At 40.2% G+C, this 19,739-nt stretch overlaps 1 protein-coding gene across 1 annotated transcript in view; it reads right to left on the reverse strand.

Annotated features, from left to right (window-relative positions):
* Positions 1-18,033, reverse strand: part of RPE65 (retinoid isomerohydrolase RPE65) — a 28,749-nt gene extending 10,716 nt beyond the window's left edge. Inside the window, exons 1-10 of the mRNA XM_004369044.1 lie at positions 17,977-18,033; positions 15,730-15,812; positions 14,379-14,529; positions 12,716-12,823; positions 12,487-12,628; positions 7,606-7,753; positions 6,324-6,405; positions 5,954-6,086; positions 5,391-5,530; positions 4,245-4,374 (exon numbers count right to left, since the gene is read on the reverse strand). Coding sequence (XP_004369101.1) covers positions 4,245-4,374; positions 5,391-5,530; positions 5,954-6,086; positions 6,324-6,405; positions 7,606-7,753; positions 12,487-12,628; positions 12,716-12,823; positions 14,379-14,529; positions 15,730-15,812; positions 17,977-17,987 — 1,128 coding nt within the window. The 5' untranslated portion in view covers positions 17,988-18,033. The remainder of the gene's footprint in view (positions 1-4,244; positions 4,375-5,390; positions 5,531-5,953; positions 6,087-6,323; positions 6,406-7,605; positions 7,754-12,486; positions 12,629-12,715; positions 12,824-14,378; positions 14,530-15,729; positions 15,813-17,976) is intronic.
* Between the last annotated feature and the right edge of the window lie 1,706 nt (positions 18,034-19,739).

A 19,739-nucleotide genomic window follows, 5' to 3' on the forward strand; every position in this document is an offset into this window, starting at 1 on the left:
CCCATAAAACAAAACGAGACTAATGCGGCACACCAGCCCAGGAGCAAGGACTAGAAGACAGGAGGGGACAGGAAAGCTGGTAATAGGGAACCCAAGGTCGAGAAGGGAGAGTGTTGACATATCGTGGGGTTGTAAACTAATATAATAAAACAATATGTGTACTATTTAATGAGAATCTAGTTTGTTCTGTAAAACTTCATCTAAAGTACAATAAAAAAAAGATAAAGTTGGAATTGTAAATACAGGTTGCTTTAAAGCCTGAGTCTTTTCAAAGTGAGTGAGTGTACAAACAAAAGACAGGAGAACGCAGGACTGAATTCTGCTGCCCTCCAACCTTAGGAGGTCTGCGAGATGAAGAATCAGCAAGTGAGACTGAGAAGGTACGGCTATGAATGTATAGGGAAAACCAAGACAGTGTGTCAGAGAGAAGGGGATGAGTGACTGTGTGTCAAATGCTGCAGGTAGATACAGTAGGATGGGGTCTGTGAATTGACAATTGGAGGACATTGTTCTTCAATGAAACAGTTTCTATAGATTGGTGAATTTTAAAAGCGTGAGTAGAGTGGATTTTAGAGGGAATGGCAGAAGAGGAATTACAAATAGCTAGAAGAGAATTTTTTTTATTGTTGTAGTTTAAATGAAGTTTACATTTCAAGTTAGTCTCCCATACAAAATGTTATACACACATTTTTATGTGACCCTAATTGCTCACCCCATTCTGCGACAACACACTCCTCCTTTCCGTCCCTGATTCCCCATGTCCAATCGACCAGCTCCTAGCCCTCTCTGCCTTCCCATCTCACCTCCGGACAGAAGCTGCCCACTTTGGTCTCTTGTATCCACTTGAGCTAAGAGGCACACTCCTCACGAGTATCACTTTATATCCCACAGTCCAGTCCAATCCCTGTCTGAAGAGTTGGCCTTGGAAATTGTTTTAGTTCTGGGCTGATAGAGAATCCAGGGGCCGTGCTTTCCGGGGTTCCTCCAGTCTCAGTCAGACCATTGAGTCTGGTCTTCTTACTAGAATTTAAGTTCTGCACCGCATCTTTCTGCTGGTCCATCAGGGTCTCTCTATTGTAGAAGAGAATATTTTCAAGGAATATTGCTGCAAAGTGCATTAGAAAAATGGAGTGGTAGCTGCTGGGGCAAGAGGAATCAAGAGAAGCTTTTGGCAAGAAAGCAAAACATATTATGATGGGAGCAATCCAATGAAGAGGACAGGGGAGTGATGATATAGAAGAGAGAAAAAGAATTGCTAGAATGATGTTTTTGCGTAGCTGGGAGGGAAAAATATCTAGTGCATAAGTGGAGGAATTAGCTTTGAATAGGAAGATGTAGAACTCGGTATATCAGTACAGGTGCTCGTGGGTGAGCAGATGTGGCCGAAGGAGTCTGTGTTTCTTTTCCGATTCCTTTGTTTCAGAGGAATAGGAAACAGGGCCACAACTGAGTATGAGTGTGGAGATGGCAGGTTTTAGAAATTTGAAGACAGGACGGTGTGAAATATTTAATTAGGATAAAGGGAGAGTAAATAAAGTTGGGAAACATTAAGTTTTATGATCATGCATTTTAAATTAGACTAATCAACATGATTGTATGTTTTCAACACTTAAGCTCAGCTGCAAAGGTGCAAGCATGGAGTAGGTGGAGAGTTGAATTTAACTAAGGTTGTGATTTATCAAGTGAGTTTGATATAGTAAGAGACAAGCCAGAGAAATGAGGGCCCATGTACATGGGTGAATGTAATTATTGGTCACAGAATTTAAGTTGGGTGAAGAAGAAAGGTAAGTCTTCAGTGTAGTGAGAGGTAGTGAGAAGGTAGTGGGTTCAATAGATTGGAGGAACATGGTAGGATCTGTAGTAACAACAACAACAAAAAAACCAAACCCATTGCCGTCAAGTCGATTCTGACTCAGAGCGACCCTATAGGACAGAGTAGAACTGCCCCATAGAGTTTCCAAGGAGCGGCTGGTGGATTTGAACTGCCGACCTTTTGGTTAGCAGCCATAGCTTGCCGTAGCAGCAGGGCAAGTGATTTTGAAAGATAAGAAGTGGTCAGAATGTGTATGCATGAAATTGAAATTATGAAAGGAGCACAGTGATTGGTAATGGGAAAGTCAAGGGTGTGACTATGGGAAGTAAGTGGCTGAGACAGAATAAAAGGCAAGATCGACCAAAGAGGTCAAGGAACCGAGAGACCAGGCTGCTGGAGGAATCACCTACAATGTGTATACTGAAATCAAGAAGAATTAAAAGACAAGAGTCGAGCTAGGGAAGAGTGACAACAGTCAGGAGGGAGAGGGAGTGGTGACTAGTAGATAATAACAATAATATATGTATATGTACATAAATTAAATGAGATTAAAAATTGGGGGATTATAAACATGGGCAGAGGAGAAAATTATATGGAAGCAGCAAAGAGGAAAGAGGAGGAAACCTTCTCCAAAAGAGAGCTGTCCCTGGAGAGAGCAGCAAGGGGAACCAGTGTCCTTGGGAGAGAACCAGATTAAACAGTCAAGGTAGAGGAAACATTCAGAGAAGAATGTATAGAAGATTTTTTTGGTGATGGACTATGAATTCAGAGGAAATAGTGGAAGATTTTCAGGAGTAGGGAAGGATGGGAGGGAGGGACAAAATAGAGGAGTAGACTTTGCGGGATAGGGACTTCTTGTCAGGACTCAAGACACTTAACAGTGATGCTGGGGAAAAGGGAGTAATATATGCACATATACATATTTATATACACACCCACAAGAAATATACATGTCCATGCTGAGCATTATTTATGTGATCTTGGATTGTTTTACTCTGTTCCATCTTTTTTTTGAATTAAGTTTTTAATACAAGAAATCTGTAACATTATAAACTTTATAAACTCTATATGTCTGAAATAAATCTTACTCCTTTTTCTCAAAGCCAGATCCTCCTATTCCTGTGTTTCCAACTCAGTTAATTGTACCATTGTTCACTCAACTTCTCAGGACAGAAATCTGGAAGTCATCCTGGGCCCCTCCACCTCCCTTACTCCTCAGATGCAATTAGAACCAACCTGTTGATTCTACCTCCTAAATTTTCTCAACTTTGTCCCTTCCTTTATCTCCCAGATGGACTGTCTGAATTCAGCCCCTTATTCTCTTTTACTTGCACTTTTGCATTGACCTCCTAACAGGGCTTCTAGACTCCCCATCTTCCAATCTTTCCTCCATGATGTTGCCAGTGCTCCTTCTGAAACTGACCTGATCATGTCACCACACTTCCCACATACTTAAAATACTTCAGTGACTCCCCATCATTTACAGAACACCCAAATGCTTATAAAGCCACTTATAATATCAGTCCAACCTATCTCTCCAGTCCCTCTGCCTGCTACCCATCTCCCCTATGCTCCTAGTAAGCCAGCCCCAACAACTACTTTGCATTTCCATATTAAGTCTTTTGAAACTCTTCCTTATCTTTGCAGAAGCTGTTTGACCTATCTGTAATATCCAACCTCAACCTGCATTCCCTTCCTCGTTCTTCATAGACCTTACAAAAGTTGCTTAAGATCAGTAGTATCTGGTTTTAAATCAAGTTTTTTTTCCACCATATCTGATATAAGCCTTGGTATAAGGTTTCACGTTCCATGTAGCTGTTGTTTCAACCCCTTTTGTCCAACTAGGGAATATATATATATATAAAAGTTATATTTTTGTTGACTTTGGCATTTTCATCACACTAAAAATTCTTACTGTTACTCTGATATTCTAAAAAGACAGTCACTGAATACAGAGAAGTAAAAGTAGAAATCAAGAGATGATCATCTAATGCTAGTAACAATTTGTATTCTTCAGTGATCGTTCCAGAAGGTTTGTAGAAAACCAGAATAATGGGTTGATTTCTCTACATAGGTACGTTCTGATGCTTCATTTCTAGAATTTCAAATGATTTAAATTAAATTATTTACATTATTGACAAAGAATCCTAGGAATCAGCAGCTCTTCACTATTCCCTAAGAAAGTATGTTTTTAAAGGATTTTGTAAGTGAAAGAACAGCAGATTTAGAATTTGGCTTTTGCTAAGTCACGTCACTCTTATGAGCTTCCGTTTCCTTGTTTGTAAAATGAGGGGATTGAATTAGTTCATTTTTAAGGTTTCTTCAGCTCTGAAATTTCAAGGCTTTATGTATAAACATGAAGTAGGAGAATAATTCCTGAGAGAGATGAAACAGTCTGGTTATATCTGAAATCTCTGCAGAGGGAGATTACCTTGTCAATATTCAAAGGAAGTACGTATCTCCTGACTTCAGGTTGGGGAGCCTTTCTGGCATTTTTTTTCACTTCTTCCCAGTTCTCACGTAAATTGGCTAAATATAAGTAATTATAAACAAATTCAAATCTGCAAAAATAAAAAGTCAAACATGAGCACAATTAAAAATAATTTTAGAGAGATGATTCATAGCTTTTGAAAGCCCAGGTGCTTGCGTGTTCTTTATTCCACAGCCCAGAAACTGCTAATGACCCAGGTATATTGGAGCCAATTTCTACTACCCACGCTCAGGTGAAAAAAGAACCCTACCTCGTGGTTATGTTTAAATCACAGCAGCCTTACCTACTTTCTGTTCTGCTTCTTTGTTGCCAGTCTGTCTGTGTCTTTAGAAGCTGCTGTCTTTTTAGTAACTTGGCTAATTTGAAAAAAAGCATGTCTCTTTCTCTCAATCAAAAAGTGAGCTTCAATGCCTCCCAGCAATCTTACCAAGTTTCAGTTCATGGTTGGTAAAGTAGAGGGTCAGTGAAAGTGAGGGCAACCCTCAATCAGATGGATTGACACAATAGTCACCATAATGGATTCAAATGTACCAACCATCATGAAGATGGCACAGGACTGGCAACATTTGGTTCTGTTGCACATACAGTCACCAGGAGTTGGAGCCAACTCAAGAGCAACTGACAAGAAGTTTAAATGAACTTATCAGGTTACCAAAAAACTGGTTACCATCTAGTCCATTCAGACTTATGGTGACCCTGTGTCAGAGTAGAATTGTGTGCCATAGAATTTTCAATGGCTGATTTTTCAGAAGTAGATTGCCAGGCCTTTCTTCTGAGGTGCCTCTGAGTGGACTCAAACCTCTTATCTTTCAGTTAGTAGCTAAGCATGTTAACCATTTGTACCACCCAGGTCATAAAACCTTTTATATTTAGGTCTGGTTCATGGGCCCAGGCAGTTTTCAACCATTAACCAAAGTTTTGATGTTCGGTTTATGTTTCTGATTGTCTAAACTCCCTACTGCTTTTTCAATTATATTTTGTGACTTTAGCATCCCTATTGCTTTTGAAGATGTGGTTCAGATTAAACATTGAGAGCATTTTTAGAAGCAATTGGGGAGATACCATTTATCCAGTGTCCTTTCTTACCCTTTCCAGCAGCAGAGATCCACAATCAGAAATCCATTTTCTTCATAGGTGTTAATGTGATGGAAGAGGTTAAAAGAAGAAGTCCTGTATTTATTATTGAGGTACTTTCTTCTTTTTTTGTCAGCAATATGAAGCCAAACCTTAAAAGGTGACAAAAATATTTGGATGCATATAGAAAAGAAAAAAAAAGTGTACATTATGAAACACACATTCTTCAGAATCACAAACCTGATGCATAAATATAAGACTTGTTAGATGCTGTCAAGTTGGCCCTCGATTCATAGTGACCCCATGTACAACAGGATCAGGTCGTTATGGTCCATAGGGTTTACATTGGCCGATTTTTTGGAACTAGTGCCAGGCCTTTCTTCCTAGTCTCTCTTAGTCTGGAAGCTCTACTGAAACCTGTTCAGCATCATAGCAACATGTGAGCCTCCACTAACAGACGAGTGATGAGTGGTGACCGCACTTGAGATGCACTGGCCAGGAATCAAACACGGGTCTCCTCATGGAAGGTGAGAATTCTACCACTGAACCGCCGCTACCCCTCATATAAGACTTACCCCCATGGTTTCATTGGACTCGAAACAATCCATATAGTTGGCTCCCCAAAGACTCCACGAAGAAAGAAACTTGAACAGGTTAATTTTGACTGGTGTCTCCACAAACACAATATAGCTGGGAGTCAAACCAAAACTGTTCAAAAACACAAATGACCTTGTGAATGGGAAAGGCTGGTTCTCAAGCCACAAAGACAAATGTACACAGAGGTATGCTCGGTTACACAAATCAACAGTGCCTACATAAAATCAATTACGTTTAAATCTAGTTTTCTGCAAGAAAATGCTATGATCAGAATTGCCATCAAAGATAGGCAAAGTAGATCTTTAGACTTCAGTTTTCCTGACGATTCATAGTAGGCCTTAAATTTACCTGTGGACGTAAGATGGCTTGAATCGGTCACTGCAGGGGAATTGTACAATGACCTCTGACTTGCTAATTGGATCTTGCTTGTCTGAAATAAAGTGGGTTTAAAAGGCTTTGGAAAAGTCTTTAATTTTTTTTTTTTTATACAGAGCATTTAGAACAGTAAAGAAATATATTTTCAGATCTTGACTTTTGTTCAGTGCTTATTTTCATTTTCTCAGTCATTGGCATTTCTTAACAAAATTTCACGTGAAGCTACAATCGCCCAGGAAAATCAAGTAGTGGCGAATTTGGAAAAGTCTACTCAAACGGGGTTGTGGCAGGCAGGATACAGTGGAGTCACATCTTACAACAACCAGAGGTGAGTTCTAATCAGGTGAGTAAGGCAAAAATTGGGTATAGTCAAAATGCCCTTTATAATTCCTTGAATTGCCTATAAAGTATAGTATGTATGGTGTTGCATCATTTGCCCTGTACAGAAATTCTTATGCACATTAAAGTTTATTTTACTACTAAGTCAGTGGTCCTCAAACCTTAGTATGCATCAGAATCACATGAAGGACCTGTTAAAACACAAACTGCAGGCCCCACCCCTGAAATTTCTCATTCAGTCTGTCTGAGGTGGGGCTCAGTGTTTGCATTTCTAACAAGTTCCCAGGTGATGCTGATGCTGCTAGTCCAGCATACTAAACAAAAATCTGTATACATTCAAGTAATGTTATCATCAAGATGGTTATCAAATCGCTGACAATTCACAGGGGATAAATGGAGAATTCTAAAGGGTATTTTTTCTGTTTTAATATCCTGTATCGTCCTAATGTGATTTAAGAGATACGTTTGTTGTTGTGGGAATTAAACACACACAAATAAACACTGATACACTTGAATATGTATTATGTTATGCATACACATACATTTGTTTAATTAATTTGATTTTGCCTGCCACATGAATAAGCACTCAAGAAAAGTTTGCAGGATTTGAATCTAAATCTTCCATGATCAAACCCACATTTACATTAAATATTTGAAAAGTTTTAGAGTAAAACTTGGACTCTATTTTCAAGCCGTCATTTCCTGCCAAGGTGCTCCCTAAACAACTATCACTCTTTAGCTTTTGGACATTGGTCACCTGGTAGGGTAGGGGTGAGGACTGTTGTTCTAAAGTCTGAGAGTAATTTAACTATGCATATAATAATATCCTGATATTGTGACCTGACATCCTGTATTTCCAGAAACTTTGTCACAACGTAAATACTGTTTAAAGAAGAGGCACGATTGGTAAACTGACCTGCTTGCAGTGGAGGGATTTTTATAATATTGTAGGCAATTGAAAAATTCTTCCCAAAGCAATTACCAATATTGTAAACGGTTCCATCACTTTCAATGTGGGGGTGAGCAGTGGCTCCATTGACTGAGACATAGTTGCAAAGATCAACCTGGGGAAGGAGAGTGAATGTCACCCATACTAAGAGAGAAGTGTTTATACTACACCTTTGGTCCCTAGGTCTGCCCCTACCCCTACCACCTCACCCTAAGTTCACTTTCTCCTTCTTTGTATCTCTTTGAGCCCTAACCATTTTCAAGTTCTGCCTGAGATTCACCCCCTATGCAGAGCTCTCTTCTGACCCCCATGTGGACCCCTCATGCTTCTGAAATATTGGAACTCTATCCCTTTGATCTCCTTGACTACGGTCTTCATTTGATGTTTACCATACACTGCTTCAGTTACTTTTCTATTTGCACATGCAGGTTGTCCTCAAACAATGATAAATTTGAGGACTGAGACTTTGTTACTCTCCCCTTACTGTACTAGATTGAATTGTATGAAAATTTTGGTATTCAATCATTTTATTTTTTAAAAAAACCAAACCCACTGCCATTGAGTTGATTCTGACTCATAGCGACCCTAGAGGATAGAGTAGAACTACTCCATAGGGCTTCCAGGGAGTGGCTGGTAGATTCAAACTGCCAACCTTTTGGTTAGCAGCCAAATGCTTAACAACTGTGCCACCAGGGCTCCTCCTAAATAACAAGCCCAATGTCTTGCACATAGTGTGAATTTGGAGCTGAAAGGGACCTCAGGATTCATCTATTACAGAAAGTCTTAACTTAAAAAGACTTTAAGGGAACCATGAATCTCTTGGAATTAAATGCAGAAGTTTTTGAGGAGAAGATTCAGTGCTTTAATTGAATTTGGAGTCTCATAAGAAGTTCAGAACCACAAACCAAATGCCAACCTCTCAGTTTGTAGAAGAAGGAATTGAGGTCCCAGAGGGGTCAAATGACTTGTTCAAGAATATGGGACCACACGTTGGCAAGATCAGCACTAGAATTTCTACCTGGGACCTGCTCAATAAAGATTGATTGAATGAATAATTAACAGATTATTTATTTGTCTAACCAAAATTCTGTTTGATTAAAAGAATAATTTTTAAAGCACAGGGAGTTTTTAGCATCCTTATTTAAAGTATAGGCCAAATTCATTCATTCACTCAGTCGCCAAGTACTCATTGAGCTTCTAGTATGTGCCAGGCACTGTGCTAGTGGCTAGGAAAATGGAGATGAGCCTTGCTTTCAAGAACTTCAGTCTAGGGCCACATAAACCAGAGACTTCATTAGCCTGAGACCAGAAGAACTAGATGGTGCCCGGCTACCACCAATGACCACCCTGACAGGGAACACAACAGAGAGTCCCAGATAGAGCAAGAGAAATGTGGGGTGCAGAACTCAAATTCTAGTAAGAAGACCAGACTTAATGGTCTGACTGAGACTGGAGGAACCCTGGAAAGCATGGCCCCTGGATTCTCTATCAGCCTAGAAATAAAACAGTTTTGGAGGCTAGCTCTTCAGACAGGAATTGGACTGGACTGTGGGACATAAAGTGATACTCGTGAGGAGTGTGTCTCTTAGCTCAGGTAGATACAAGAGACTAAACAGGCAGCTTCTGTCTGGAGGTGAGATGGAAAGGCAGAGAGGATTAGGAGCTGGCTGAATGGACATGGGGAATCAGCGGTGGAAAGGAGGACTGCGCTGTCGCAGTGTAAGGAGAGCAATTAGGGTCACATAACAATGTATGTATAAATTTTTGTTTGGTAGACTAACTTGAAATGTAAACTTCATTTAAACTACAACAATAAAAAAAATTTAAAAAAAAGAACTACAGTCTAGGCTTGTGCTGCTCAGTATGGTAGCCACTAGCCACATGTAGCAATTTAAATGTAAATTAATTACAATTAGATAAAACCTCAAAGTAAGTTTCTCAGTTGCATTAGCCACTGAGAATAGCACTTAACAACAACAAAAAACAAACCCATTGCTGTGGCATTGATTCCAACTCATGGAGACTCCATGTGTTACAGAGTAGAACTGCTTCTTAGGGTTTTCTTGGCTATAATCTTTATGGCAGAAATAGCCAGGCATTTCTTCTGTGGTGCCACTGGGTGCATTCAAACTGCCAAGGTTTAGGTTGGTAGTCAAGTGCAAACCATTTGCACCATTCAGGCACCCAATAGCACTTAAACAATGCATATATATAATATTCAATCATTACAAAACGTTCTATTGCACAGCACCGCTTTAGAGTGTTCAAGCTGGTAGACAGTGTGGTGAGCACAAAACAATATCTGTAGAGAAAGACCAACTAATTCAGACTAGGGGTTAGGCAGGGCTTCCTGAGGGCTATGACTCCAACTAAAAAATGATGGAGTTATCCAGGTAGAGAAGGCTATCAGTGTGTTCCAGGGAGTGGGAACCCTAAGGTAACAGCATAGAGTTGTGAAATAGCGTGCCCTATTTGGGGATCACTAATAGTTCAATGTGGCTCCCGTGAAGAGTGTGCATGGAAGAAGGCTGAACTTTATCCTGGATGCCCCAGATGAAGTAACCTGTTTAATTTTCATTTTAGAAAAATTGTTTCTGCTGCATTAAGAAACTTTTATGTAAGAGGGGATGGGGTGGCAGCAAAAGCACTGGTTGGAGGCTATTTCAATAATAGTAAAAAAAAAAAAAAAACTCCAATTTTTTTTTTTTAAGCTATATTTGTATGTGAAGTCAGAGTCCCTGGATGGTGCAAACACTTAATACACTTGGCTGATAAACAAAAGCATGGAGGTTTGAGGCTGCCCAGAGGACCCTCAGGAGAAAGGCCTGATGTCTACTTCTGGTAAACTCTATGGAGCACAGTTCTACTCTGACACGCAGTGGGTCGCCATGAGTCAGAACTGACTTGACGGCAACTGATTGGTATGTAAAGTTGGGGTACACTGCTACTCTCAATGGAAACTTACCCCAATAAAGTCTATTCTGGAGTTATAGCATTGATTTTCCAATTAAAATATCAATACCTTGGGAACTGAAATACAGATTCATTATCAGAGTCAAATGAACGGTTTAGAAACTCAACTTCAATTCTTCTCTAAAGGATCTACCTACACAGCCGTGTGTGGTCATACACATACATCAAAACCAAGAAAGGGCCGTTGAGAGTATGTTAAGCCTTAGCAATCTGTTGAAAAATATAAATCAGCTTGTGATATTAAGAGACCCAGTGTTGGGACTTTTTTTTTCTATTCCTGTTGTTGTTGTTGTTATGTGCCGCTGAGTTGATTCCGACTCACAGAGACCCTATAGTGACCCTATTATCTATTACTCAGTTGTAGTTGTGGTCTTCATTCCCACATACCTAGTCTCCCAGCTTGTCTTGTCTCTTTTTCCCTCCCATATAGTTTACACATGGCTTCCAAATTAATCATCCTAAGATATAGCTCGGTTTAAACCACTATTCTGTGCAAAAACCTACAGTAGCTTCTTATTAACTAAACAATTTATCCCAAAATTTTAGCCTATGTCAAGCTATTGACTTCACCCTACCTTTATCCCACTACTCCCCTTAACATTACATGCTCTAGATAACTAATTCTCAACTGGGGGTGATATTGTGCCCAGTGGGAGATCTGGAAATATGGGGGTATTTTTCATGTGTGAAATGATTGAGGACGTGACAGGTATGCAAAACCTCTGCAATATGTGCGACAGCCACTACAATGAGCACCCCCTATGAGAAATACTGCAAATCTAACCAAAATTGATTATTCTTTTATTTCTGTGAGCATATCCTCTATTTTCTTGCCTCTATCCCTTTGATCGTGTTACTCCCTCCATCTGGAATGCCTTTACCCAGAATTCTCTGAAGTTGTACCTCCTCTTTAAGTTCCAGCTCAAATGCAAGCCCTTTGAACTTTCCTTGATCTGACCCACTTCACATCCCCCCAACTACTGCTGGAAGATATTTTCCTTTTCTGTGCTTTCATAGGAAGTTTTCCGTCTCTTAAAGGATTCATCACATTCTGCCTCTTATCATAGTTAAGCTGTATACTTGTTTGATTTCTCCATCTAGGTGTTAAGCTCCCTGAAGGCAAGAACAATGCCTTGCAAATAGTTACTTCTTAATTAACATTGGTTGATAATATGAATCCCTTATAAGAAATGTTGCAGTGAGATTGCCTAAGGTCTCAGCGCTAGTAAAAATAGTAAAAAAACCCCCAAAAAACCTAAATCTCCAATTTTTTTAAACTACATTTGTATGTGAAGTCACTTTCTAATGTTGCTGATGTTTTTCTCTATGAGACTTCACTTAACATATAGTTTTATTTCTACGAAGAAGTGTCTACGAGAAAGGGGAAAATTGGTGTAACATACTTGCATAGAACCATTCATTGCAAGATTTTTGATATTAATAATAATAGCTACAACTTTCTGAGCACCCACTGTGTGTCAAGTCCCATGCTAGCCTACAAAAGGCATGAAAGGCAGGGACCACGCTGGCTTACTCATTGATGTATCCCTTGCAGCTAGCACAAGTTCTGGTACACGAAAAGCACTCAATAAGTATTTGAGCCATGAATGAACGAATGAATACACTAGGCATTTTATAGAGCATTCCTTCAATACGTATAATAAATGTTTAAAATAATTTTACCTCCCCATTTCATAGATGAAGAAACAAAGCCTGCCCTATGTCACATAGCTAGTAGTTGGTGGCAAAGCAAGGATTTGAACCCTGCTCTGTCTGGCTCTCATGTTTTTTTTCCCACCAGATTGCACAGTTGATTTCATTCTGAATTCCAAATTCTGTGTTCCTAAGTGACATCACCTGAGCACTGTGTCCTACCTGCTTAATTGTTTCCAAGGTCTCTGGATTAATCTTTGTAATGAAGTTGGTCTCTGTGCAGGCATAGTAATCTTCCCCCACTGGGTAGACATTAACAAGGGCGTTGTCAGTAATCTCCGCTCCTTTAAAGTAAGAAAAAAACCTGCAGAAGCAAATGAATTTTTCAGTCCAATAACTTTCAAGCCATGAGAGAAGAAGTGTTAATAATAGGCAATTTGGTTTCAGTAACCTGGAAAATATATTCTTGCAGGGATCTGGGAAAGCACAGGTGCCAAACTCTGTTAAGACGATCCTTTTCTCAGTCATTGCCCGTACGTAAGCATCAGTGCGAATGAACCTGAAGGACATTGAGACATGAGAAAAGGTAATAGACTGGAACAATCAGAATAGTCATGTGGAGCCTAGAATGGTCATTCTACGTGTCCTTATTGGAATCAGATATCCACAGCATGAAGAATAGAGAGTATTATCAGGTCACTTTCTTGCGGTGACCAAAGGAGAAAAGGGCGATGTGCCATGACCTTAAATTTTATTATGTCTTATGAACCTCACAATGACAAATGAGGAAATTGAGGCTCAGAAAAGGTAAGTGATTGGCATACGTGGATGAGCTGGGTTAGAACTCAAGTCTGAGAGCTGTACATTACAACGTGCATCCCTCATGGGTGGTCCAAACAGGCCCTCTGACTTCCTGTAGCATGTAATTTGTTAACCTACACTCCGTGGGGAAATACAGGATATGATATGCTGAATTATACTCCTTTTAATATTTGCTCTGTCCCTCTTGTATTTCTCTTCAATTATAAAATTTATTTTACTGCTTATTAAAATAGATATTCTTGAATTCAATCTCTTGTACAGACAGATCTCCTGAAACATATCCTAAACTAAATGCCGTAAGTTGCCTACGCTTTCTCACGTGTGAGCCAATTAAAATCTGATGTTGCACGTTCATGAAGAAGAGAAAGTGTTAAGGTCTTTAGAAGGCGTGTGAAACCTTTGCCTGACCTCCAAAATATGCTCTTACAGCTAAACTTTTCCTTGACCAAAGTATTATATAATCTGTTTCTAGTCTATTACAGTCCAACATATCCTGTCTAGTTCAAATCTCCATTTACCTAGTCTATTACACTCCAGCATATCCTGTCTAGTTCAAATCTCCATTCACCTTTCCTTTTGATTTATCCTCAAAATAACTGGGTCAACAAAACTACTGACAGACCTGAATATTAAAGCATAAGACATACTCTTTGTAGTGGTGTTAAGAGGGGCTTCCTGGAGTGATGGCTTAGTCCTTCAAGCCACTTAGCAATAGCTCTCATTTTAGAAAATTCCTCATTCTTGCATCACTATGCCACACTTGGTTATTTCTTCCTTTGTGGCATGCCTCCCTCCTTCCCAGTGGCCTTTCTGACTGTCAAAAAGGAAAGGAATCAAAATAGTCTAATAATAATAATAAAAGCAACATCAGTAGCAAAAACTATTGTTACTGCTGAATGCTTCCTATGTGCTAGACACTGTGTTCTCATTTAATTCTTGTAATGAACCTGTGAAGTAGACTTTATTATTTCTCCCATTTTACAGATGTCAAAACCAAGAATGAGAGGCTGACATCTTGCCAAAGTTCACCTTTCCAGGCAAGTGGTATTTGGTGAATGTAGGATTTGAAGCCTGGTACGCTGGACCCCAAAGCTCTAGTTTTTAGTTTCTTCTTTATCCTATATTATGGCTCCCAGGTGTCCAAGTAGACCCACTGGCCCAGGTGGCTTCTGAGAGAAAAAAGGGTACATAAGTTTCCTCTTGGGTTCAGGAGGTTGAAAAGCACTTGGGAGAAAGAGACAAGCTAGACTCCCACCCCCCAGGAAGAAGAGCTAGACCTAGTGCTTCTTTACCTTCTATGGTATGTCACATGTCCTTCTTTAAAGTCAAACTTGTGCAGGAGGGCTTGCCCATCAAACAGGTGGTAAAATGGCTCAGATCCAACTTCAAAGAGACCTGGCCCACATCGGAGGAGACTGCCAGTGAGCCAGAGGGGAATTCTTCCTGTGAGAAAGATGAGAAACAGAACACTGCTTTTTACCCTTGCCCTTCGGTGCTAACTGAAAAGTTGGAGGTTAAAGTCCACCCAGAGACACCTCAGAAGAAAGGCCTGGAGATCTACTTCTGAAAAATCAGTCATTAAAACTCCATGGAGCACAGTTCTACTCTGATGCACATGGGTCGCTATGAGTTCAAGTCAACTTGATTGCAATCAAAAATTTTCACTGACTGAGCTGGGATAAGGGGGGGTGATTATATTAGCAGCCTGATTGGGCAGCCTTTTCTTTATAAAACTGGCAGAGAGTGATTTTCCTTCCCAGCTCTTATACTAGGCAGCACTTAGCAAATGCCCGCTGACTTGTCTCTCCTTCACTAGGATACCTAATGGCAGGAAATGTGGTAATGCTTCAGGGTTGGGATAAAGGTCTGGAAGAAGAGAAGGAAAGGCATCTTGAGGGGAATCGAATTCTCCACCTAACAGATTTCTCTAGACGCAATTACATTTGCCTTTTTGTCATCTCACTTTTAAGAAGAGTTTAAAATTTCTTAATATATTTTGGTGGGATGAGGGGTAGAAGAATGCTGTATGGGTCACATGGTGTCTTTGGGTAACGATAATGATAGTAATAATAAGTACCATCTATTGGTGACTTTGTGTCAGATACTGGGTGAGTTATTCTATTTACATTATCTCATTTAATTTTCACAACATCCTTACAAAGTAAAATTTGGTTTTTGGTAAGTGAGGGAACTCAAGTTCAGAAAGTTTAAGTAACTTGTTGTAGAATTTACAGCTCATAAAACAATAGAACTACTATTGGCACCTACATTTGCCTGACTCCAAAACCAAGACTTCTACAATTTAATGGAGATAAACCCAAAACCCAGATGTTTGTCACCGGGCCTTAGTAAGACACTGGCAGGACACACATTTATAGGGCATTTACTATGTGACAGGCACAGTCAATGATGACAAACGTGTAGTCCCAGTCTTCAAGTTCCAGTCAGGTAGCATTTCCTACATTAAATAAATGAAGAAAAGGTAAAGGAGAGAGATTGGGTTCTTGGTTTAAAAGCCCAAGGCCCCAGATTCCCCTCCTTGTATCCCACATCCTGAACCAGTACTGAGAAATACCAGTGACTGAGAAGCCAGAGAAGAGAGAGCTCGACAGAAAAGATGGCTTCAAGATGGGAGAGACCCACCTGTAACATGAGCTGTTAGCGGTGAGGAAAGTTCCTCCACAGTTTCGAACAGTTTCTTGTAACCACCAGCAGGATGCTCCACTCTGAAATGGTAGAACAGAAAGGATGAAGCCCATGTTGATACTCAAAGAAGCCCATGGAAACAGAGGCAGAGTTCTAGGAGACAATGCTCTCTGACTCAGTGTCAATGCCCCACTGCCAGTCTAGCCTCAGCTAGGAAGCACTTGGTGCTTCGGGAGGATGGCAACAGCCTCAGGTATACAAGTGGGGCTCCAGCTCAGAGCTCCTCTTTTGATGTCAGGGGAAATGACCTCTGTTAATGTCAATGGCAGCGTAGTGGTTAAGTGGTACAGCTGCTAACCAAAAGGTCAGCAGTTCAAATCCACCAGGTGCTCCTTGGAAACTCTATGGGGCAGTTCTACTCTGTCCTATAGGGTTACTATGAGTCAGAATCGACTCAACAGTAATGAGTTTGGTTTTTTTCTTTTTAATGTCAGTGGTCACAGTGGACTTAATCCTACCCTGTATAGTCTTCCCATGTTTCTGAAGACAAATCAACTAATCCTGCTGCTATCACTTCTCTTCCAGAACTTTGAACTTTCCCACAGAATTATCCTGCTCTACCCCTACTCTAGGAGCCCTAGTGGCACAGTAGTTAAGAGGTCAGGCTGCTAACCAAAAAGTTGGCAGTTCATATCCACCAGCCACTCCTAGGAAACCCTATGGGGCAGTTCTACTCTGTCCTATAATAGGGTCTATGAGTCGGAATCGACTGGACAACAATGGTTTTTTGTTTTTTTTTTTTTTGTTTAATACCCTTACTCTCAGGAGCCCTGGTGGCATAGTGGTTGAGCACTCAGCTGCTAACCAAAAGTTCCGTGGTTGGAACCCAACAGCCACTCCGTGGAAGAAAGATGTGGCTGTTGGCTTCCGTAAAGATTTACAGCCTTGGAAACCCTATGGGGCAATTCTACTCTGTCCTATAAAATTGCTATGAGTCAGAATCAACTCATGGCAATGGGTTGGTTTTTTTTTGTTGTTGTTGTTTTTGTCTCCCTACTCTCAAGGAGCCCTGGTGGCACAATGCTTAAGTGCTTGTCTGCTAACTGAAAGGTCGGTGGTTTGAACCCACCAGCTGCTCTGCAGGAGAAAAGACCTGGTGATCTGCTCCCATAAAGTTTTCAGCCTAGGAAGCCCTATGGGGTGGTGGTTTTACTCTGTCCTAAGTGGTTGCTTGGAGCCCTGGTTGCACAGTGAGTAGTTAAGTGGTCGGCAGTTTAAATACACCAGCTGTTCCTTGGAAACCCTATGGGGCAATTCTACTCTTCATACAGGGCTGCTATGAGTCGGAATTGACTTGATGGCAACAAGTGTTTGGTTATGGGGTTGCTTTGAGTTGGAATTGACTGGACAGTATACCACCACCACCACCACCACAACATCCCTACTTTCACCTTACTGCATCATTGCTTCTCTTGTTTCACTGAAAGGATCATACTTTTCCTTCCTACATGTTGGAGGACAATAGCTTTGCAGGGTCATCGACCTCATATTTTGTTATTCATCTGTATTATACCACCATCTCTTCTCATCATCTCATACTTCACTGATCTTCAAGAGCTACAGTATATATATTCTAATATTAAGATCAGCAGATTCAGCATCCAGATTTTTTTTCTCACCCCCACCTCCTCACTTTGGCTGCACTTTTATAGCTTCTTAGAGTAGGCACTCTGATCACACTCCCTAATTATAATGTTGTTCTTGTACGCTATCGAGTAAGCACTTACTATGTGCCACACACTGTATGAAGAACTTTGCATGCTATTAACTCATTTAAACCTCACAAAGACATAAGATGGTAGGTATTGTTGTTATACCCATTCTATATGTGGGAAAAAAAAATAACTGAGGCTTTAAAAAAGTAAGTAATATGCCCAAAGTCACACAACTAGGAAATGGCTGGGCAAGAAGTGGAACTGAAGTCTGCCTATCTGAAACCAAACCCCCATGGTTATAATTGCTTTCAAGCCTCATTCTAAGTTACACAAAGTCAATGTCATTTAAACGTGAATTCTAGATATTTGCTTCAATTTGTAAATAGGAAGAAACTCCCCCATCAAGACTGAAAGACCTTTCCTAATCAGTTCATCAGTCAATGTCTTCTCTTCAGAAGCTCTTGAAATAGCCCATTTATCATCAATCCCACTACAGCATTAAAAAAAAGAGTCTCCCAGAGACACTTACTGGATGGACATTTTCTCTCCGTGGCGCACTGAGAGTTCTGTCACCAACTGCGGAATGAGGAAGCGAGCCCTAGGCCTGGTACTTTATATGGGTTCTAAAACCCCCTGAAAGGAGTTAAGGCTTTGTGAACCTTCCCCCACTCCCTCAGCTGAGAGAGGGGGAACAGAAGTGGCTTTCAGTGCCCAGATCCTCCTGATGTTTGAGCATTATTTGGGCTTGCTGTTCCCATAACAATTTTTTGATGGTTTTCCAGAGACCTCAATCCTTCCCAAGGAGAATGAGAAGTGGATTAGAAGAAAGTGGCAGTGTGGGAGTGGCCAGCATCAGATCTCAGCTGATCTGAGTCACAGCATTGGAACCTGGCACTATTCTCTGGTTCCCACCTCCCTCTACCACCTTTGTGCCCTCATTCCCATCTTTATTCATTTATTCATTCACTCATTAAAAATAAAAAAATCCATTACACATCATCTATGGACCAGACATGTCTAGGCACTGCCTCTGTCTTCACAGATCTGATAACTCTGCAAGGGTAACAGGAAACTAACAAGCTCTACCATAAAAGTTGATTAGTGCTAAGACTGGAGGAGCATGGAATACTATAGAGTGCACATTGTAGCATCCTAACCCTCTCTTGTCACCTTTATTGGGCTCATTTGGTGCCTAAGTTCTTCCAACCAGACTGAGAACTTTAGCTATGTTCTTTTGATTTGCTGAGGATGAAAATCTTTTCATATCCTTGCTTGTCGTTAATGCCTGACTGTGCTCCATTCACCTGCCAGCCTGCTGGTATGTGTTCTGCCCTCAGAGAGTATACAGCACTATTTCATTACTTTTTTACACTCTTCAATTAAGCCCCAATTGTGTTCCAGCAAAGACTTGATAGAAAAGCAAACAAGCAATATGCTTTTAAAAATATGACTTGGGAAGATTGAAAGTAAAATAATGGAACAGTGTATGTTTATCATGTACTAACCAAAAGACAGCTAAGGTAACTATACTAATACAAATTGAAATAGACCATAAAACATCATTAGGGATAATTACCACATAATGACAAAATTTTATATTTACCTGGAAGATCCCAAATTCTTATGTACCTAATTTTATAGCCTCAAAATAGAGCAGAAATTATTAGGATTGCATTGATAAATGAAAGATCCGTCATTAATTTGAGATATTTCAACATACACACACACACACACATATCTTTCATTTATGGACATAGGTCAAGAATATTAGTAAATATATAGAAACACACGCAGTAAAAACCTAAAGTACACAGTGCCCTGGGAATACATCCTTATGACTAGCTTTTTCCCCAGCAGTTAAGAGTAAATACCATTATTTAAATAATTTTTATTCCTTTTTTTTTGCTAAACTATGTATCTCATTTTCTGTCTTCTTCAACAAAACTGAATTAACAATTAGCCCTAGCATACCCAAGTTGGAAGACAGGAGCTTGCTTTCCCAGTCTGTCTTGTAATGAGGTGATAGTCATGTGACCTGGACTCTGCCAATCAGAAAAGGCCAATCAGAAGTCTAGTGGTAGCACCCAGTGTCCAGCATCAGCAGTGTCAATACTTATCCAAGTTAGCAGTGGTGTATCTACTGTAAACCTTCTACCTTGTACCTTAGGGCATTATTATTGGCTGAGTAAACTCCATCTTCTGTCTTTTAGCTCTCCTAGAGATTTGGTTATCTACCTAATATGTAAAATATTTGTATTTCATTTTAATTGGCTAGAATTGGCTACATTTCCC

This window comes from Trichechus manatus, unplaced genomic scaffold, assembly GCF_000243295.1.
Source record: "Trichechus manatus latirostris isolate Lorelei unplaced genomic scaffold, TriManLat1.0 scaffold00003, whole genome shotgun sequence".
Lineage (NCBI taxonomy): Eukaryota > Metazoa > Chordata > Mammalia > Sirenia > Trichechidae > Trichechus > Trichechus manatus.